Source organism: Lynx rufus, unplaced genomic scaffold, assembly GCF_022079265.1.
Source record: "Lynx rufus isolate CCGP_SWC_20201006 ecotype Redwood Valley unplaced genomic scaffold, mLynRuf1.p SCAF_9, whole genome shotgun sequence".
In the NCBI taxonomy this organism is placed as follows: Eukaryota; Metazoa; Chordata; class Mammalia; order Carnivora; family Felidae; genus Lynx; species Lynx rufus.
In genome coordinates this window covers 11,047,795-11,069,890 of record NW_025814897.1, presented here as the reverse complement: position 1 = coordinate 11,069,890, position 22,096 = coordinate 11,047,795, and the positions used below count along the sequence as shown (strand labels likewise).

The 22,096-nt window shown below is 42.6% G+C and overlaps 1 protein-coding gene across 1 annotated transcript in view; it reads right to left on the bottom strand.

Annotated features, from left to right (window-relative positions):
* The window catches only part of NCAM1 (neural cell adhesion molecule 1), a 316,387-nt gene extending 294,559 nt beyond the window's left edge, over window positions 1–21,828 (bottom strand). The window contains exon 1 of the mRNA XM_047072349.1: window positions 21,572–21,828. Within this exon, the coding sequence (XP_046928305.1) occupies window positions 21,572–21,623 (52 nt within the window). The 5' untranslated portion in view covers window positions 21,624–21,828. The remainder of the gene's footprint in view (window positions 1–21,571) is intronic.
* Window positions 21,829–22,096: the final 268 nt, after the last annotated feature.

Sequence of the window (22,096 nt, the reverse complement as noted above, 5' to 3'; positions counted from 1 at the left end):
AGCTCTCAGCACAGAGCCTGATGCGGGGCTTGAACTCACGAACCGCAAGATCATGACCCGAGCCAAAGTTGGACACTTAACTGACTGTGCCACCCAGGCGCCCTATTCTTAATGCTGCTATGAACATTCATGTACAAGTTTTTATAGAGATATATGCTTTCACACGTGGAGGAATGAAATTGATGGTTCATATGATAATGCTGTTTAAGATCTGCCAGGCTCTTTTCCAGAGAAGCGGAACCATTTCCTTTCCTACCAGCAGTGTACGAGGGTTCCAATATTTTCACATCATTGGCGACACTTGTTATTATCTGTCTCTGTGATTATGGCCATTGTAGTGAGGGTGAAGTGCTATATGACCAACCAATGAGTCACCGATGTTTTGATCTGTATTTCCCCAACAGGTAGTAATGTGGAGCATCATTTCCTGTGCTTATTGGCCATTGTATATCTTAGCTCTGGGTTTTCATAGATACCCTTTATCATATTGAAGAAGTCCTCCCTATTCCTAGTTTGTTGAGTGTTTTCATCATGAAAGAACATTGCATTTTATCAAATGCTTTTCCACCTTTATTGAGATGATCACGCAGTTTTTGATACCAGCTGTTTTTGTTGGTAAATAATTTTTCATACTTATGAAATCTATGCAATCCTATAAATGTGTAATGCATTTCATATTTTATTAAAGAGTTCAAATTTAAATTTTTAACTATAAACTCTAAAAATTATGCCTACAACAAAACTTATGGGGAAGCATTTCATTAATGTATTTATTTTGGAAGAAAATTTTCTATGCAATCTATGTAGGGTCTTTTATGAATGGCAGAAACCATGGTGAGTTTTTGTTTTGTTCCCTTCTATTAGTCTAACTTCTGCTGTCCTACTTTTTCAAACTACATCTTGGCTACTTCTATTCTTTACAACTACAACTCAAATACACACTACGTCTATGGAATACTCACGTAAGCCCAAGTTAAACACAGTTTTCTACGCATGATTATTTCAGAAACCAATTCAAATAAAATACAAATGGTGATCAATCCAAGGATCTGTGTTTGACCATCAAACAACCAAATCCACACCTACCTAAGCCAAGTGGTGTTTAGTAAAATCTGTGTACAACCTTTTAAATCAGTAGGCTACATTCTAATATCTAACAAAATCATTTAGAACAATAGGCTTTGTCTCCGTGATTACACACAATCATTGTGTCAAAACACGTGTACACAGATAATGGCATATTCCCTCCCTTGTAAAATATGAAGTCTAATTGCAAACACCGTATACTGTGCAGAAATCTGTGAAAGATGCTGAAAACACGGAAGGGTTACTAGAGCAGTACCAAGTAATTTACCTCCCATCCAACTAATGTCCATGTTGGGGGTCTGGAAACTATAATAGCTCGCATGGCTGTGCCAGCTAGAGAAGCGGTTAGGATCACAAGATCAGAAAAAGGCTTCTTGAACATGTGTCCTACATGGTAGAAGACGCACATGTTGAAAGTAGCTCTCTTATCCTGTCAGATCTTAGGAAAAGAAACCCTCAGTAACATTAAGAACATTTCTACTGGTTATGCTCAATGTTCATATTCAACCAATGAGTCTTAAAATACAATGAAGCAAAAAAAGGGGGAGCTGTTATTATTCAGGTTATTTCAAATATATCATTTAAAATCAATTGGGGGAGGGTGCAAATGCTCCCTGCAAGGCATTAACTAAATAAAATATTTTCTCAAAAAAAAAAAAAAAAAAAAAAAAGAACTACCACATCATTTACTTAGGTGTGTATCGTGCCTCCCCACTAAGACATAGCCTACTGAAATTCAGATTTTTTTGATTCACGTTGAGTTCTCCTGAGACTTCCAACACTGCATGTATTGCCAGAATTACAACTTAACTCTTTTGGATGCAAAACCAGCAGAGGTCCTACAAAATTAGAGATTTCTATGGGATGCAGAGGCCTCTGAGAGAGACCAGGCACTTTCTTCTTCACCCTAGCTAGTGGTCAGGATCCTGACTCACTGGGATCGCACCACAGGGATTACAGTGGCCAAAAGGGACTCTTCTCCCACCAAACACTGCACTAATTCTCCAGCATTCAGCGTTTCCACTTGAATGGAATAAAAACCCTTTTGAGAACAACAATTACAATCCCCCCATTTTTTTTCTCAGGCGCACCATTGGACTTCTCAGTGCCCGCACAATGCAAATAAGGCAGGCTTCCTTTCACAGAGTGATTAGTATGCAAACACAGCCTGCTTTTTTAGTAGGATGTGAAGAACCACCAACAAGCTTTGCTAAACCCAGAGGTTCTACAATTATTTCCACTGTTTATTTTTCAACAGAAGATTACACAATAACACCAAGGCGTTAGCCCTAGTTTGCCAATATTTTGTAAACAATGACAAGTTAGATTTTTAAACCCTTTGTGTCATATTTAAAGCTATGGTCAACTACAGATTCTAATACATTAATTTTTTCCCCAAATCTAGGAAACTCAACGTGTATGAGACAGGATTTAAGCTCTACTTTCTTTTTAAGAAACTGCACTTCATTTTTCAACAGAGAATGATCCGTCTGGTGTGTACCTTTAGAAAGCTCGTCATTTTTAAGATTTACTACCAATTCCAAAATAAGACTAAGAAATTACATTGTTATGGTACTCCATCCAGCTCATATGTACCTTTATAAACCTTGTGGCTTTCCAAATTATTGTTAAATTCAACAAAAACTATGTTTTTGGAGAAAATTAACTGAAATCCATTTAGCAAAATAATGCTACAAAGAAAATGGAATTTTGGGCCTCTGGGTGGCTTGGTCCATTAAGCACTGGACTCTTGATTTTGGCTCAGGTCATGATCTCAGGGTTCCTGAGTGGGAGGCCCTGAGCCCTGTGTTGGGAATCTCTCTACTGCTCTCTCTGCCCCTTCCCCACTCTCTCTCAAAAATAAATAAGTAAACATTTTTTTAAAAAAATATTTAAGGGGCGCCTGGGTGGCGCAGTCGGTTAAGCGTCCGACTTCAGCCAGGTCACGATCTCGCGGTCCGTGAGCTCCAGCCCCGCGTCGGGCTCTGGGCTGATGGCTCAGAGCCTGGAGCCTGTTTCCGATTCTGTGTCTCCCTCTCTCTCTGGCCCTCCCCCGTTCATGCTCTGTCTCTCTCTGTCCCAAAAATAAATAAACGTTGAAAAAAAAATTAAAAAAAAATATTTAAAAAAAGGAAATGGAATATTTGCACTACAAATTATGTCCATGTGACACTTAATCTCAAGATAATAGCTTAAGAAGCATTTCCAATTGCATGGTTCCTTGGTGATTTTTTACTGAAATTTCCAAGAAAACGCAAACCTACCGGATAGGTCATTAGAGCTGCCTTAATAAACACCTCGCTTGTCACATTATTTTTGTTTTTGCCTATGTCCACCTACAGAGGGTTATGAAGAGATTCTAATCATACTACAGGACATTTCCATCTATTGTCTTAAACAACAACAACAATCATCAATGACTCAATTGTTTTGCTCCGGATATGAATTTTTTTAATCCATGTTTTATTTATTTTTTTTTTTTAATTTTTTTTTTTCAACGTTTTATTATTTATTTTTGGGACAGAGAGAGACAGAGCATGAACGGGGGAGGGGCAGAGAGAGAGGGAGACACAGAATCGGAAACAGGCTCCAGGCTCTGAGCCATCCGCCCAGAGCCCGACGCGGGGCTCGAACTCACGGACCGCGAGATCGTGACCTGGCTGAAGTCGGACGCCTAACCGACTGCGCCACCCAGGCGCCCCTTTAATCCATGTTTTAAATGTTAAAATGTAAATTTGGTTTTTATGTTCCTTTAAAAACATCTTCTAGAGCAATCCTTTTTAAAATTTTTATTTATCTTGAGAGAGAGAGAGAGAGAGAGAGAAAGAGAGAAAGAACGTGCTTGCACACTCAAGCATGGGAGGGGCAGAGCAAGGGAGAGAGAATCCTAAGCAGGTTCCACATTGACAGCAGAGAACCTGATGCGGGGCTCAAACCTACAAAACCGTGAGATCATGACCTGAGCCAAAATCAAGGGTTGGACATTTAACTGACTGAGCCACCTAGGCACCGCCCATATAGAGATACTTTTTAAGGTCTGAAGTCAGATACAGATAAGACGACTTCAAATTTAATTACAGTGAAAATATTTCAAGAAAAGATGTAGGTCAACAGTGATTATGGCATTTAAAAAAAAGTTTATTTATTTATTTTGAGAGGGGGGAGGGGCAGAGAGAGGGAGAGAGAGAATCACAAGTAGGTCCCACCTTGTTAGTACAGAGCCTGAGGTGGGGCTCAATCTTATGAACCGTGAGATCATGACCTGAGCCAAAATCAAGAGGCAGGTGCTTAACTGACTGCACCACCCAGGCATCCCAATATAGTGATTATGGCTTAAATCAAACCCATCTTCTTGCGAATAGCCCCAACCCCCAGGACAAGTGACTCTGTCTGCTAATGAGTAGCTGCCTGTGACATCTGCACACCATCAGTTTCCCCCATCATTTCAGGGACATCAGTAAATCACTCAAGGTATTTGAGTTTCCTTGTCAAGTTCCAGGGTCTAACCAGTGCAAGTCACTTACACACCTGGATTCTCCAAACAGCATCAGATACACAACCAGCCCCACAGGTAACACCACCACATTCACTGAAGGTTTACATTATTCTCTTTTTTAAAAACTTTTAAATTCTAAATGAATGTGTAACAAAAAAGAAAAAGAACTGATTTATTTCTTCTGGTCTATAAACAAGCAAAACAGATGAAAGTGAAGTCTAAGTTAACAATGGAGTTCATCATTTTATATCTCTCACGCTAAGTTCATTAAAAGAGAATATAATTTTAAACTCACTTATCACAGACAAAAAGCTTAATATTTAGAAACGTATACACAGGCTGTTGAGATAATTACACGTTTATAAATTTTGTTTCCTTAAAATATCCCCCCACTACACATTTATTGTTATTGTATTTAAATTAAAGTAATTTAACTGTCTGACTTTGTGATAGTTATTCTCTTAATACTGCACAGGGCAGCAGAAATATAACATAGAATAATGTATTGATTTACACCCCAGTGACTTCAAAAGGATCTGTCATGAATATCTCTAGAAGACCAAATAATAAATGATTATACGGGTTTCTGGTTTAGACACAAAATGCACGTAGATACCCAAATAAATTAATGTGCAAAATATTTATCTTCTAAAAAATATCCCTATATCTAACTTAGCTGTGAAGAAGTATTTATAACAATAAAAATGTTCCTTTTATGAGAAGGGAGGAAGGGGAATGAACTGTCTACACGACCAGTTATCTTAATTGAGTCTGACCAATAATTTAAATTCTGATTCCAAAGCCAATTTAGCTCAAAATGACCTCAAACTGTAATCTAGGGCAGTTAATGGACGCATTTTCAATCTCTTATCTTCAAAGAATACCACATGATGTCCCTCTTTTGCTTCATTATGACAGATGGTTTTCTTTAATGAAAATTTTAAATTTTAAACATGTCATGCATAACTTTAACTTACATACACAAAAGGGGAAAATCGGAGAAAGGAATAAATAATTCTTAGTTATCTTTTTCTGACATTTCAAGGTTGTCTTTGGTGTCATTGCAAAGGAATAAATATTACAAATGTAACCAAAAACAATTTAGAAAGTGGTCTAGAATTTTTTACAAAGCTACCAAATACATTCATCTTGTATCTCCAACTTGCAGCCCAACTACATGGAACACTGGAGTTATTCCATAAATATTGGATTAAATGAATGTTTCTAATAAATGTTCCTGCTACCCAACAAGGCTGGGACACAGCCATTTGCAAATGTGTTCATGAAACTGCTCTTATTCTGGTTCACAGCATCACTGCCAAGCCCTGTCTTTATGTCCAAGAGATGTGGAGTCTCAGGCCACACTGGAATCTTTGAGGACTTCTTAGTTGAGGAAAGGTTCTTCAAACAGAACAACCTCCTCACAACTGGCCCTAACTCCCTGGATTGTCAATTCCCTCCAACATTCATCTTCTTAGGTCTTTGCTTTTGATGCACCCCTGGAACATTAACCTTTTCCTTTAAGAATTCTGTAAGCTTCAGGGTGCCTGGGTGGCTCAGTCAGTTAAGTGTCCAACTTCAGCTCAGATCATGAGCTCATGGATTGTGGGTTCAAGCCCCGTGCTGGGCTCTGTGCTGACAGATCAGAGCCTGGAGCCTGCTTCCGATTCTGTGTCTCCCTCTCTCTCTGCCCCCTCCTGCTCATGCTGTCTCTCTGTCTCTCAAAAATAAACAAACATTAGGGCACCTGGGTGGCTGCTGGTTGAGCATCTGACTTCAGCTCAGGTCATAAACACACAGTTCATGAGTTTGAGCCCCGCGATGGGCTCTGTGCTGACAGCTCAGAGCCTGAGCCTGCTTCAGATTCTGTGTCTCCCTCTCTCTGCCTCCTCCCCCACTCATGCTTCGTCTCTGTCTCTCAAAAATGAATAAATGTTAAAAAAAATTAAAAAATAAATAAATAAACATTTTTTAAAAAGTTCTGCTGGCATTCTTAAATCTCAAAAATGCCCTATTAGAACATGTGAGATGACAGATTTCAAATGTGTGCTCTGGCTTGTAGCAATTGTGATCCTTCAAAGAGGTCATCAGAAGGTTCTCGCATGCTGCTTCAAAATTAAAGCCAACAACCCTTCTCATACCACTAACATCAACCCAACACACATGCACACAACTATAAGCTGCAGGAGGCTGAGGGCCCTGTATCTCTTCTCCCATGCTGAATTCTTCTTCAGTCCAGGAAGACTGAATGTTTATTAGCTGGAGAGGTTAAATCCCAGGGAATTTGCTCTTGGGGAATGCTAGGCATTGTTGACAGCAGAAGTGTCCCCACTAAAAATAGAGGGATTCAATGAAATCTTGACTAGTGGGTAAAATACTCTCAAACCATTCAGCTCAGAGAAAAACAATAGTTAGACCTTTACCTCATGGGCTGCAAAACACTGGACTCTCTTAAACTGATCAGCCCAAGAGAAAATGCATGTACTAGTGAATGGATGTGGACGTTTCCCACCCATTGTATCAACCTGCAGTGAAGCCCACCCACACAGAGATTTCCCAGAGCTTTTTACTGTCTCACTCCCAATTACTAATAAGTGGCTAAGGACCATTATAATTTGAGAAATAAAATGAAACAGTATGAAACACAAGAGGAGATACTAAAAGATAATAAAGGGGAATTGAGAGGATAAAGAGATAACACAGGATACAAGAAAATTTTTCTAAGTTTATTTTGAGAGAGGCAGAGATAGTGCAAGTGGGAGAGGGGCAGAGAGAAAGGAGACAGAGAATCCCAAGCAGGCTCTATGCTGCCAGGGCAGAGCCCGACATGGGGCTTGAACTTACAAAACCGTGAGATGGTGACCTCAGCCCAAACCAAGAGTTGGTGGTGGCTTAACTGACTGAGCCACCCAGGCATTACAAGAAAACTTTTCTAAAATACTCAGAAATATAAAAGATATTGTACCAAGAAACAAGAAGAGGAAACTACCAAAAAGACAGTCAGACAATAAAACAGAATTCTTAGAAATTAAAAACATGCTAGCAAGATAGAAAATCCAATTTGGCAAGAAGCTGACAAAACTTCCCAGAAAGTAAAAGGTGGAGAGTTTCAAGGACAAAGAAATGAATGTAGGAGAGAGAAGACAAAAGGAAAAAAAAAATTAGAGGAGCAATCTAACTTCTGAATAAGAGCTCCAGAGAAAAGAGAAAAAAACAGAGATATGAAAATACCAAGTAAATAATGCAGGAACATTTCCTAGCACAGAAAAACATGAATTTCCAGACCAAAATGGCCCACTGAGAACCTACCTCCCATAAATAAAAACAGACCTACAACAAAGTACAGCATTGTGAAATTTCAGAATGCTGTAACAAAGGGAAGATCCTAAGATCTTCTAGATGAGAAATAAATGAGTTTTCTACAAAATATTACAAATCAGAAAGCATTAGATGTCACAAATGCAACAATGAAAGCTAGAAAACAAAAGTTTTGAAGGAGCAATACCTTCCAAATCCTTGGAGACAGCAATTTCCAACCTAGAGAATTGTACATGAGGCAAATATAAATTAACTGCTGCAAGCATAGATCACCAACAGTCAAAAGTGAAGAATGAGAATAAGGTCTAGGATATATGCCCTCTGAAGATGAAAGAAAATAGCCACATTGGAACATATTGACAGGGAATTTACATGTCAGTCTGAGAGGTGGATAATGAATTAGTGATAGGTATATAGAAAACTAAGCAAAGAAAAACTAAGGCCATCATAAACTTCAGGAAAGACAGTACATTATATAAGAAAAGAAATAAAATCATATAATTGCTCAACGCTCAGCTGTGAATAATATTTACACGGTCATAATAATGTAAACATTAAATATTGTTTAAATCAAAAATGGAAAAATTGTTATATTGGGAGGCCAAGGTAAAGGAAATAAGGGGGTAGAGAGTATTGTACGAATACTAAACCCACAGAGAATAAAGTCAATAAATAATGCCTGAAACTGACAAAGTAAGAAAGTATAAATATGGACATTAAAAAAGGTAGACACAACTAAATGAATAGAAAGTGGATGCTTCAGGGAAGTCAAAATCAGAAACAGGAAGGATAACGGAGGGGTAAGAAAGGGTAGTAAGGGTTGAGGCAGGGGACTAATGTTTCATGTTTTATAAAATGACTTAACTTCTTAAACAATGTGGACATGTCATTTTGCTAAGAATAAAAATTAAATTTAAGAAAGGGAGGAATTACAACCAATGAATTCTAATTGCTTGAATAGTTAGGATCTTTAATCCCAATACATACGGACTATAATGTAATGGAGAAGAGAGAGATGCTGGCTGACACAACTTCTCTTAATGGTAAGTAAATAGCTGTGGAATTCAAGCAGAGCTGAGAGGCTATATATAACAAGGTCACTCTATAGGAATGAAATATGAAATATCCTTTGTCCTAAATCATTGGGGATTAGAATGTCTCATGACTGCTTTTTCCACATGAGTAACACTAATTATATTACCTTTCATTCCAACTTACCACTGGTGAAGAGAGTGGTACCTACATCTATGTCTGTTTCATGTTTGCAACTATACAGAGACTCCTTGAAATCATACCTCCTTCATTACGTAGGACAGAGCTGAATATCAAAGACACATGCTCCAAAAACTAATCCATATAAGTTTTGCCTGCTGCTTGAATAGGCCAATAGTTGGCTCTTCCAAATGAGGCTTAATTATGAACACCCATTATTTATGTTGCACTATGTTACAGACATTCCCTTGGAACTTTGTCATGTATAGAACTTTGTGTTCTTGAATCTGTTTTTCATAATTTTTCCATCCATTCAAGTTACTACATCTTCCTACTAGTATACTACCAATATACTTATACCTAATAGTCATGTTTCCTTGATTCTAGTTTGAGTCTCAGAGCCCTTCTACATGTGGTAGAAGCTAGGAAATTAACTAAGAATATATGCACTCTTTCTGGGGGAAAAAAAGGCTAAAGGACTTCCCCTATGGGTCAAGTGCATACAATTAAATGCATGGGCTTTGGGATATCTATTTTGGCTATCCAGAGGCATCTTTCTCTTACTTCTTCTTTTTTTCCCTTATTCTTCATGCTTCATGTTCCAAAGATTTAAGGATGCCAGACAAATGACTTCCAGATTAATGAAGTGTCACCAATATGATCTTTAGCAGCAACCATTTATTTAAGTACACTAAATTTTATGGCTCTACTATTATGGTGAATTGACAGGTTTAAAATTAACCCTATGCAAATAGAAAGGAGAACCTATATAAGCCAAGTTGTTTTTTTAAATTCTACTTTTTTCAAAACCAAGATCTACCAGACTTTGCTTCCAAAGGAGTTGAAACAAACAGTTAAGCAATCAGCCATGGTGTTTCTAACTCAGTTGCAATTCATGGTGATCCTGAACTCTCAGAGAATGAAAACTAAATGGGAAAAAATGTGATTCTAATTATAATCAATACTTAAATCCAACACTAATTGTACACCCCTTCACTGTGAACTTTAACAGAAAGAAGGAAAATGGGAAAAAATTACTGAGCTTACTCTGTGCCAGACAGTTGCATAAATTACCTCATTTCATCCTCACAATAACCCTATTAGGCGGGTATTATTATTCCTGCTTCACAGAGAAATAAACTGAGCATTGGAGAGATTAAATAACTGGCTCAAGGTCACAGGAAGCAGAAGACCCAGGGTGCAAAATGCCAAGTTTGATGTCAAAGGCCCCTGAGGCTCCCCCTACAGTATGCACCACTCTATAACACTACAAGGAGATACTAAATTAAGAAAGGAAGATACTGTGTAGTTATAACTCAGATCAAAGAGCTTGTGCTGGGTTTGCATCTCCTCGTGCTCCTGACAGCAGATCTTTAAGCTTCCATGTTGCACCCTGAATCCAATTCTCATACAGCAACTGCAGCTTAACTAGCAACTGGCAGCATCTCACACAGACGAAACGGACACTCGGAGACGCAGTATGAATAAAAGAACATCAGGAGTCAGTCATGCCCATGTCCCCTCTTTTGCCAATCTCACAAAAACAATGCAGCCAATTTGTGACAAACTGAACAAACTTCAAAGGGTTTTGCTATCAACAAACCTTTTTTAAAGGTATAGAATAAAGGTACAGATATCATGGGCAATGGTGCGAGAAAATAAAATGGTGTCTTAAAATTATCACCTACCATGATAAATGAAACCAATGGGGAGAAAACCCTCTAACATTATCCTCTTCTTCTCAGGTGACCCCATCCCGTTGTCCTGTGAAAGGTTTGTTCATGACCTGGCTCTTTTCCCTTGTGCCCAGATGGCCCCCCAGTCTGAAGCCTTTCCCCACCCCAACACCCCATTCTTCCTTCTTTGTGGTCAAATACCCTGGCTATCCACTCCTCCTCTGTCTTTGGCTCTGAGAATGTGAATTTCACTACCCAACTAAACTTCTCTAAGCTCCCCACTCTCCTCTGATTCAAACCCCCAGTTTTCCACTTGTGCCTCATCTTTCTTACACACATATCCACTTTTAACGACTACCGCCCACTTTTTAATACAGTATTTATTTTACAATCTGAATACAAAATAATGTATGCTCATTAGAGAAAACTCAGATGGTATAAAAAAAGGTGTCTTCTTACAGTCTTAGTGAATGACAGACATTTTTTTAAAAAACAAAATCAGTATTATATACACCATTTGTTTCCAACTTTTGTCCACTTTATTCTTCTCTACCAGGTGTTCACACCACTAGGCTCTGGTCCCCACCCCCTTTTTTTCAGTATCACTTTCCAAATTATGGACAAGATGCCATTCTAAATGCTACATAAAAACTACAACATAAATATTTCCGGGTGTAATGAAGATTGCACAATACACTGATTGTAATCTATGATGTCTTCTCTCCACTGGAAAGGAATACAAATATAGACTATGATGATCCCTCAGTCTTCTTGGTACCCCGCTCCCAGCTGGGCTCCTGCATCTTCCTCCCAAACATGCAACACATCACCTACCTCATCTATGCTTCCTAGATGTAAAGCAAAATCCTGACTACAAAGCCTCCAGCTGTCACTATACTGCGAAGAATTCTCCAACCGCCCTAGCGCCCAGGTAATTTTTCCTCTGCCTCTGAAATCTTAGCCACATATCTGGCTTTAGATGCTACCTGGTACTCCCAGTTGCCTTTTCATTCTCCACTAGATAGTAGGCTAACAAAATATTGTACTGTTGAGTTTTGGAGCTCTGTTGTACACCTGCAGCTAAAAGACTGCATAGATGCCCAGCAAGTATTTCTGCTGTCACTGCTGCTCCCTATGCCCCTAAACCATTAGGTCTCTGCCCTACACCTTCTCTGCCCCACAGAATGGCTTAGCCTCTGTCTAATCCTATATTCCTCTATCTATGACATTATTTTTATCTGAGTCATAATTAGATATGTTTTCCATCACAACTGGGTCAAGAAAAGTTTCACAAAATACTTACCCTTGCTACAAAGATACATACTCTCTTTCCCATTCCATTCCATTCTATTCCATTCCATTCCCTCCCATTCCCTCCCATTCCATTCCATTCCCTCTTTCCTCTATTTTTCCCTTCCTTCCATCCTTCCTTTCCTGCTTTTTCAATGCTGGTGGAAGTCTATTTGAATAGATTTTACCACTCACAGTTGAAAATACTGACCTAGAAGTTAAGATACCAGGACACCCAATTTTTTTTTTCTAAAACCTAATCTACGTAGAACTGAGGTCTATCTTTCATTCAAGGTAACGCCTTTTCTCAATTTCCCCATCATGCTGACGGCTCCATGATTTTATTCCCTTGGGTTTGCAACTTAAAAAGTTTTCTCTCTCCCAGTCACCTACCATTTTGGATCTATCATCTACCCCAGGTGAGTCATTTGTCATCTCTAACCTCTCAGCTGTGTGCCTTTTTTATCCTTATCCAAAACCACTACAAGTGTACTTCCTAAGATTATCTGTTTTACAAACTATATCACGGTTGGCTTCCTTTAACAAGCCCCTCTGGAACATAAAAATTTGATTTTTATAAAATTTTATAAAACTTGATTTTTGTGTAGCAAAAATCCTTTTCCTAACACTATTTGGTCCAGCTACAGAAACTAACACCCCCTCCAAGTACTGCAGTGATCCCTACCAGTTTCCTCCTATTTCTCTGTTAATTCAAAGCTAGCATCAAACACAGAGCCTAGCACAGCAGATGTTCAAGTGTTATCATGGAATATAACCTTAAATATTTTAGAAAATGATTTCTCCAACATCCCTCTCCTTTGTCTAGCGTTTAAGATTTTAATAAAACCTGGCCCAATCTCCAGTCTGCTTTCAATGATCTTGAAGACCAATTCTCTAGCTAGACCCATGCTGTCCTACAGCGAAATGGGTCCTCTCTCTCCTTACCTGTCCTTATGCCCGTGAGGGTCCACATCAAATACCAGCTTGTTCACACCTTCTTCTGGACATTAAAACGAACCGAGATGATGAGATGATTTTTGTCTTTCTTAACAATTCTCACAATTAGTATTTGCCTCCTTCTTTTTGGCAATGATTCATACAGTAACGTTCATGATTTCCTAACTGTCTGAACTAAGCGTTTCCTCCCCAACCATCTGAAAGCTTCTGTAGGACTGGTATGGTATTATTGTTTTCCCCCTCAGCCTCCAGGACAGAACTTTGCACATCATATTCACAGTACACATATTTCCTAAACATTTCAAAGAAAACCTCCATTCAAGATGAACTTTTGAAAAGTACATATTGAGTGCCTAACTTGTTTTACCTGTGAGATTTTATCTAAGCTCACCAAAATCCACAACGGAGGTTGTCATGATCCCCATTCTACAGACAGAGGGAGACAGGCCCAGAAGTGCAGCAAGGTACAGAATGTCACTTACAATGAGGGCACTCAAACTAGACTTGTCAGACCCAAAGCTCTTGGTTTGCCCCTCCCCCCAGTCACCACTCCCTCACTTCTGGCAGACGCCAAGCAAATTCACATCCTGATGCTGCGTGTATTCAGATGGTCCTCACTTCAGAACATGAGAAGATGGAGTCAACTATGCACGTATGGTCCCAGGTTCACCCCTGTAAACTACTTAAGATTTTCACGGCCTCAGCTTCTATTTCAAGACCTGACACAATCTGGCCTCACAGAGCTTTTCTCCCCCCTACTATCGGGCCACTTCTCCCCAAGCCCCCCATGCTGTTCCCTCAGCATCACCCTATGCATTCATCTCTCCACCACCTGAATCACTTCTGCTTCCTACTCCAGGGAGTGGAGGCCCAGGCCCAGCTGAAGGGGGTCTGAAGCAGAGTTAACGGCTTTCTTCCCTGTGCTCCAATGGTATCTAATTCATGTCTCTACTTATAAGGATGGTATGTCTGTCTCCCACACTACATGGTGAACTCCAGAGGCAGAAGCATAGCTTCCTCGACCTTATAATCTGAAACCCAAAACAATCTGGAAGCAACTTGGCCTTGTCAAGATTTCAGGAAAGGTTGCTGCATTAAATGGAATTTACGAATGTGTGTTGTGATTCACTGTTTGTTGAATTAAGTAGTCAATCAACCAGGTCTCAAATGAGAATACCATCTGTTCTTATTTCACAGAGTTTTGTAAATGTCACCTCTTCACCCCACCCCAACCACACAAAGGTGGGATCCGTGTAATAATCTTTTAGAGTATCCTGTTCCCGTCCTTATTCTTTTTTATCAGAATATGGGATTATAAATATTACATGTATGTTACTGGTTTAATGTCTGTATTCCTCCACACTTAGACTGGAAGTTCCATGAAGACAGAGACAATGTACGTTTACCACTGCATTCCCAGAACACCGCACTCAATAAATATTTAGTGAACAAATGATATGAAGACTGGATGATAGAATGCAGAGCAAAAGTCTGGGACTGTACGATGATGATTAAGACATAATTATGGGGATTATCGATGCAGTTCCTCTCCTTGTAGATAGCTAACACAAAATCTGAGTTTCTTTTCCAACACAGCATATGTCTTTAGTTGGCAAAAATACTTCCTGCCCTGCCAGTAGGGCATTTATGTCTGACTCATTTGCATAATAATAGCAATTACTTTATTTTATTCCAGATAGTAATTTACAAAAATATAAGCAGGGAGAAATATTAAATCAACTCAAGTCTCACTTAAGATTTTCTGTAAAATAAAGAGGTCAAATGGCTTCTTCTTTCTAAAAACAATTTTGATTTTGATGTATGATTCTGATCTTCAAAGCACTACACAAACAACCTTTAGGAGACACGTGCTTGACAAACTGGAACAGTCAACCTATTTCTGAAGCAAGTGGACTCAAGCAGACCGAAACACAGTTGCTGGCGCTAGGGCAGATGTCTGCAGGGCCCCCACATTACATGGGCTCCTTCCAAGGCTGTGTGGCACGGGGACCTGCCGACATGTTTTTGTTTAATTTTTTTTTAATGTTTATTTTTGAGAGAGAGAGAGAGAGACCGGGCGTGAATGGGGGCGGGTCAAAAGAGAGGGAGACACAGAATCTGAAGCAGGCTCTAGGCTCTGAGCTGTCAGCACAGAGTCCGATGCAGGGCTTGAACTCACAGACCGTGAGATCATGACCTGAGCTGAAGTCGGATGCTCAACCGACTGAGCCACCCAGGTGCCCCAAAGCCAACATGTTCTCATGGTCACTTATCTCCTAAATTTTGTGGAAGAGTTTTTTATTTTCCTTAAACGGGCCCTTCAAAATGGCACATCCTTCAGGCCCCATGAAACCCACATCAACCTTCGTGCTGATGGCTTTCAGCCTTATAAGGAGAATCACTTTTCTCTCTAACATATTCACAAGCAACATGACAGTGCAGGCATATTCAAGATTTTTTAAAGTCAAGCTCTAGTCACTGAAGAAGTCATGTTCTCATAATATCCTTCTTTGGGTCATGGAAAGAACACTATGTCTGAATATTATGTTTTTCTAGATCCATATACACCTCTCTTTCTCATCGATAAACATGGCTCACATGCACTGAAGTCCTGTGATCTCTAATATATTCACCACTCTAACATGGGGGCACTGCTAATTTTGCCATTTTGCAGAAGAGAAAGCTGAAACTTAGGGAAGCTATAGGGCTTGCCCCAAATCGGACGGCAAATAAGGGATATGTACAGCTGGGCTTTCAACCTGGGGTTGTGGGCCGCTCCCTCTTAAACTCTATGTGATCCTACCCTCTAGGTTTCTTGCCAGCAGAAAGTATTCTATCTCAGTCCTTTGTAATTCCCCACAGAGCTGGAACTCAATTAATATATGTGATCAATGGTTGGAGGGAATACCTAATGTAACACAATCTCAAGTGCTGTGACATTACTATAGATATTCCTAAAGGATGAGGTAATCAGATACCAAGGCCTGTCACATGTTATCTCAAGGATGACACCGACAGAAAACAGGCCAGTGTTGGCAGCTACCAATCAGAAAGTCCTGGGTGAGAATACAGAATGGAATAGAAAGAAGCCTTTCAAGTCCTATCAGTGATGTGGTCTTTGAATTCAAAGGAAAACATATTTACATATATCTGGCAGAAAAAGAATGCACAATAGGTACATTAAAACCTTTTCTCCACCCCCCCCCAAAAAAAACCACACATACACAAAACAGAGCAAAGGGCTTATCTTTTCAGTGTAGTCGCGTTTTGGTCTCCAACTGCTCAGAAGCTAAATTAATAGTGCAGGAAGGGAGAAGTGTGTCATCCTAGCTGAAAACAGTTAAATCAGTGGCTGCGCGTAGACAAGGCCTAAAAGCGCCTTAACTGTAATGTATGGAAACTGCCAGAAAGGCTGCCATTTGGCACGCAGACCAACATCAAAAGGCAATGACCCTAATGAGCATCTTCAGCAGACAGACAGCATTTCAAAAGTGCGAAATGAAAGGGCATAATGACACCACTAGCAACGCCAAATAATTTACATCCCTTTACATCAGTGAATGGTTTTAAGGGTTGGCACCGAGAGTTAATACTGATAACAAAAAGGGCTAAACATGACATGACTGTGACCTTCAGATGGACTTCTGGATGTTGTTGCCCTACTGTAGTAAGCACATCGACCTGTATTATCAATGACTGTTTCACTAGGGTTGTTTCCTCGTAGGAAAAAACTCTGGGCCTCGTAGACACCTAATCCGTAGGATTCAGAGGGGTCCCTGGGCATCCCCCTCTTCCTAAGAGGGCGTCTCTTACACTATTGCTCAGAGACCTTTTTCAAGACATGTATGAAACTCTCTTCTGAATTTTACTCATTTCTCCTCTTTTTAACTCAAGGAACCCTAACCTTAGTCTTTTTTATTTCAAAACTCAAGTACTCATTATTACTACATAGCCAGTTGATTCATGGTTCCAATCTTGTCTGATTTGTAACCCATTTTTAAGTACTAGTAAAATGCTATTTGTAATTTGCTGCCCTTTCTTTTAAAGATCCACATGTTTCTTAGCTTATACATTTGTCAGAACACTACACTGAGGAGTTATCAGTTATGGAAGTGACATTAAAATATTTATCCTGACACCATGAAATATCTGTGGGCTCTAAGACTCAATACTTAAACAGTACCAGAGAGCCTTTTCTGCATGCCTTTGTCTCCTCTCAGGCTGCCTGTTCCCAGAAGACTGGCAGTGGCAGGTGGGACCCCATCTCTCTCCACCCTGCCGACTGCTTCTGCTCTCCATCACCACAAACCCAAGATTGGCAGGGAAAGTCCATACTGTTCTCTAGCAACAGGTAGTCAATCACTCATTTCGCACAAAGACAGGAAGGACTGTCTGTAAAATATCTTTGGAGGTCTGCCAGTAGCATTGAAGTCACTTTCTGTCTGGAGGGCAGCCACGGTGCTTTAACACTGAAGACGTAAATATGGGGAATTCATCAAACTCCTATTAAGTAGAGGCTTTGTCACCTTAAAAAATTAAGTGGTTGGGTCAGAAATTCCCAAGTCCATATTTCATATTTCAAGCAGTGTAAAGTTTATAAGATGCCGTCTATAATTTAAGAAACCAAGTTCCATAGCAAACAAAAACATCTGTCATGTGTAAAGATTAGGTTTTGAATGAGAAAATGGTGCTATTTATTTTGAGAGGCAATTAAGACCTTGTTCCCTGTGACAGAAAAATATAGATACAGATTACTTACATTAAACTACATATTACCTATCTGAGGAACTCGATTAATGATGAATGGACTCCAAAGAGAAGCACTAAGCAAAACTCAGAATTACAGGTTTTCATGTGACTAACTGCTCCCTCTGATCCGTCGCCTTGAGTAAGCACCCACAGCCCTTGCTAAGACCACACCCATACCATAATTTTTGGGTTTGGTGGGGGGTTTGCAAACAATTACTGCCTTAATTCTTGTACTATCAAGCTCAAGAAACAGTTCACCAGTTAGGTCAACAAATCCTTAGTTTAAACAATTAGCAAAGAGACTCGGATAAACCTCCTTTATTGAACAAGATTATGCTCTGCTATTTTCTGCTATTCCAGTATTACTTCTAAAAAAGTAGATCCTGAGGAAACATACCTGGGAAAAAAAGTCAACAAATTCAATCTGTTGAGGGAAGAAGGGGGAAGCTTCTTGAAAAAGTGACTTTAAAAAAATGTAAATTTTTGGACTAACGAAAGCAACATGATTGGTAGATCTTTAGAACCTTCACAGCAGGAATAGTAACTCAAAAACTATTAAATAAAGGACAGGCCACACTTCCACACTGTCTGCGTTATATTCTTTTTGTGTCTACCTGTGTTGAATTTTAAACAAATTCTGAGTTATTTCCAGTATTTTAATCTACGCTAATATTTGTCGAAAGAAAAATTAACTTTCTGGTTTTGGGATAGAGTCGTGCAACTTCTTCCACATTTTTCAGTACAACTATATTATATTCAGTTGCATTTTGTTCAGAAACACACCTTTCTGACCTTCAAATAAAAATCAACAAAAATAATATAGCTCGGCATAATTGTACTTACAGCAAACCTGACTGAAACACACCTTGATGATTCATTTAGTGAGGGACGTTGTATGTACTCATATACCTACTAGCTGGCTTCTGTGAGGTAGCAAAGGTGTCCTTTGTTCTTAATCAGTGCTACCTTGTTAGAAAACCAGTCAGTCCTATTCATTCCTCTACTCTAGCAAGTAAAATTGGAAGAGGATTGTAAAATTGCCAGATAAACACGACTTAACCATTCCAAATCATTCCATTTTTCCACAAAACATCCAGAACTGCTGTTAGAATAAACTCAAATTTGCTGTGTGATTCCGCAACCTTTCACCTTATTCAGAAAGAGCAAAAGATACCAAAGTGAGACAGGCTGCAGGACTGATTTCCTTTGGTGTTAAAGGTAGCATACGTTGTATTTAAATTTTCATACGCACTGTATAGAGCGCAGAGACTGAACTACCACTGTCCCTGAAAATACATTTGAGGAAAAAATAATAATTATGTTACTATTATAATAATTATTACTACGTATACACATTTACATATATGTGCGTACGTATATATAATACTGTTTTTATTTTCAACCTGACCCTTTGATTTGAAGGCTTCGATTTTTTTTTAACTGTGGAATTATCAATATTTTAATGGAAAATGATTTCTCTTTGGAAAACCGTTCAACTTCTTTCTTTTGTTAGGCAAGCTTGTGTGCGTTTAGTGTTCTGCCTTGTCCCCATCCTCACAGTCCTAGGGCGGGACTGAGGCCGCTTTCCCTCCAGGGAACACTGATCAGAATGCCACCCTTGCCTGGTCAGCCACCGCATCCCAATCCGGGACTCCCTTGACGGGTACTAGCCTGCGCCTGCCCGCACATCCCAACACGGAAGGTTACACCCTTCACCGTGGTGGAAAGGTTGGCCAGCGATCGCTCCCAAAGGCCCCCCAAAGAGCAGGTCTCCATGGCCACGCCCCCACCTCGAGGGGAGGAGGGCACGCGCGGAGACCAGCCGGCACCACAGAAAAGGGCAAGCCCGGTGCGGCCCCGGCCAGGTGGCGGAGGGACCAGCGACCTGCCGCGAGGGGCCGTCCGACGGCTGAGGGTCCCCTCAACCCCCCCTCGGCCCCACCCCCAGCCTCGCCCCCGGCCCGCAGCAGGCCGGTCGGCGCACGCGCGAGTCGATGCTCCCAGCCACTGCGCCCTCCCAGGCTACAAGCTCGGTCCGGGAAGACACGGGCAGAGTGTGCACGCTGGGGGGCGGAAGGGACGCCCCGGGGCTGCGTGACAGAGGCTCGAGTGGGCGAGCATGGGAGGGCCGGACCTCCTGGGGGCACCTGGGCTCCATCTTCTTCCCTCCGGGCTGCGGGGCGGGGTTTCTCCTGGCGGGGGGCGAGCAAGACCGTTAGGCTGGAACACCGGAGACGGTCCTGGCAGCTCTGGGCCGCCACCCGCGCCGCAATAAAAGCCTCTCACGGCTTCCCGCCCAGCCAGCCTCGCTCTGATTGGTCGCCATGGGAAAGGGACCCGAGTTGGCTGGAGGCGGTGGCCGGGGCTACTCCCGTGCCGCCCGGGGAGGGCCCGCCCCGAGCGCTCCCCCACCCGGGCTCCGCCGTCTAGGGTAGCAGAGGCGGCACCTGGCAGCGGCCTCCGGGACTCACCGTCCCCTCTGCTCTGCTCTCCCCGGGCGCTTCCCGGCACACGCCCCCCTCCCGGAATGTGCGCCCACCCCACCCAGCTCTCTGAGGCCCCTGATCCATTTCTTCCTCCTTCCCGACCATCCATGCCAGAGCGCAAATCCCTGGGTGGGGTGGGGTGTGGAGAGCAGCTGGAGGGGACGTTGGGCGAGCACAGAAGAATCTCCCAGGGAGGCCGGGGTGGAAATACCCTAAATGAAATGAACATCCCTCCCGGCCGGCCACCGAGGTTTTCTGGGCGGCGGCGCAGCCCCCGCCACCCGCGCGGCAGCATCCCTCGACTATCTCCTCCTCAGCTCCCTATTGTTCACACTTTGCTAGATTCAGGAACCTCGCCCAAAGAAAGGAGGCTAGGCGAGGTGCTGCGGGTGGCTACCTGCCATTCTTCTCGCGCACCGTGCAACACGGGGCTCGCTGTGAGTGTGAAGGCACACGCGCGCGCACACACACGCGCACACACACACACCAGGCAGCCCGATCACGCCCTCCTCGCCCTCCGCCCCTCCGCCCCTCCGCACTTCCTCCTGTCAAAACGCGGCGCTCGGCCCTCCCATCCCTCCGTGCTCCCGGCCGAGAGCAGGCTTTGCAAGTAACCAGCGATTTGGCAAATGAAAAACTAACGTCATATCGACGGGGGTGCAAGAACGGCCACACAGCCCTGAGATTCTGCCCATTTTCGCCTCATTTTGCAAACCGTTATTCAGCCCGGGCAGGAGGGGGGGGGGGCTGGGCGCGACGGCGGCGAGCCCCACTTTATTAGACCCAGGGAAATAACGATGGGGCAGCCGCCCCGGCCTTATTGTTCACTCTTCCCGGGACCGGGGCTCACGAGCCCCTGCCCCGCGGAACCTGAGCCCGCGCAGCAGCACCTCCGAGCCGCGGCAACCCCGCCCCGCCACCCGCTTTGGGAAGGAGCGCTGCCCAGCACCGGTGCGGCCACAGCGTCCCCGGGAGCGTCCCCGTCCCCGGGAGCAGACGGCTCGGCTCCCGCGTTGCGGGCACACAAAGTGGGAAGGGCGGGCGCGCCGGAGGCGCGTCCGGTGCTCGCGGCGCTGGTAGGCAGCCCCGGTCCGGCGCAGCCCCGGTCCGGCGCAGCCCCGGAGAGCGCAGGGCTCGGCGGGGCAGCAAGGGCTACGCGCTCCTTCCTCGGCTCAACGACAATGACCACCCTTAGCATTCCACGTAAAGCCACCCCAAATACCAGTGTCTTCGTGGGAGGAGGAGGGGGGAGGGGGCGATCAGTACATCAGACTGAGAATAATCATAATTTCAAAATGTACCTGCAGTTCCCAGGAAAAACAAAGTCCAGATGAGATCCTTAGTTTGCAGCATTGTAATCTGCTGGCTGGGAGGGACGTTCTTGCCGCGGTAAATTCTGTGCCCCCCCCCTTGCAGAGAGTGTGGACGGCGGCAGAGCCACAGACCTAGGGGCAGACAATTGCCAGGCTGAGTATGATTATTTTTGCAGAATTGTTTCCTGCCAGCGGCTTGCCGAGCTGCGTTCACGCGCTGATCGGAGAATGAGTGACAGTCCCAGCCTCAGCACACTCGCAACTCGGAGATCCTTGCGCTGGCCCGGGTTCGCTTTGATGGAACTGGGGATGGGAGCGGGGGGCGGGGGGGCGGGGGTGAGAACCTCACTGTGTCCTTCCACCACGCCGGCCACAAATAGTGCCGAACATCAAGGAGGTAAGAGAGACAGGGGAGGCAGATGCGGCCGCCTGCAAAACGCGGCCTGGAGCTACTGGAGGAGTCGGGCTCTTTCTCACGCAGTCTTCAGGCAGAGCTGGGATTTCTTCCCTTCA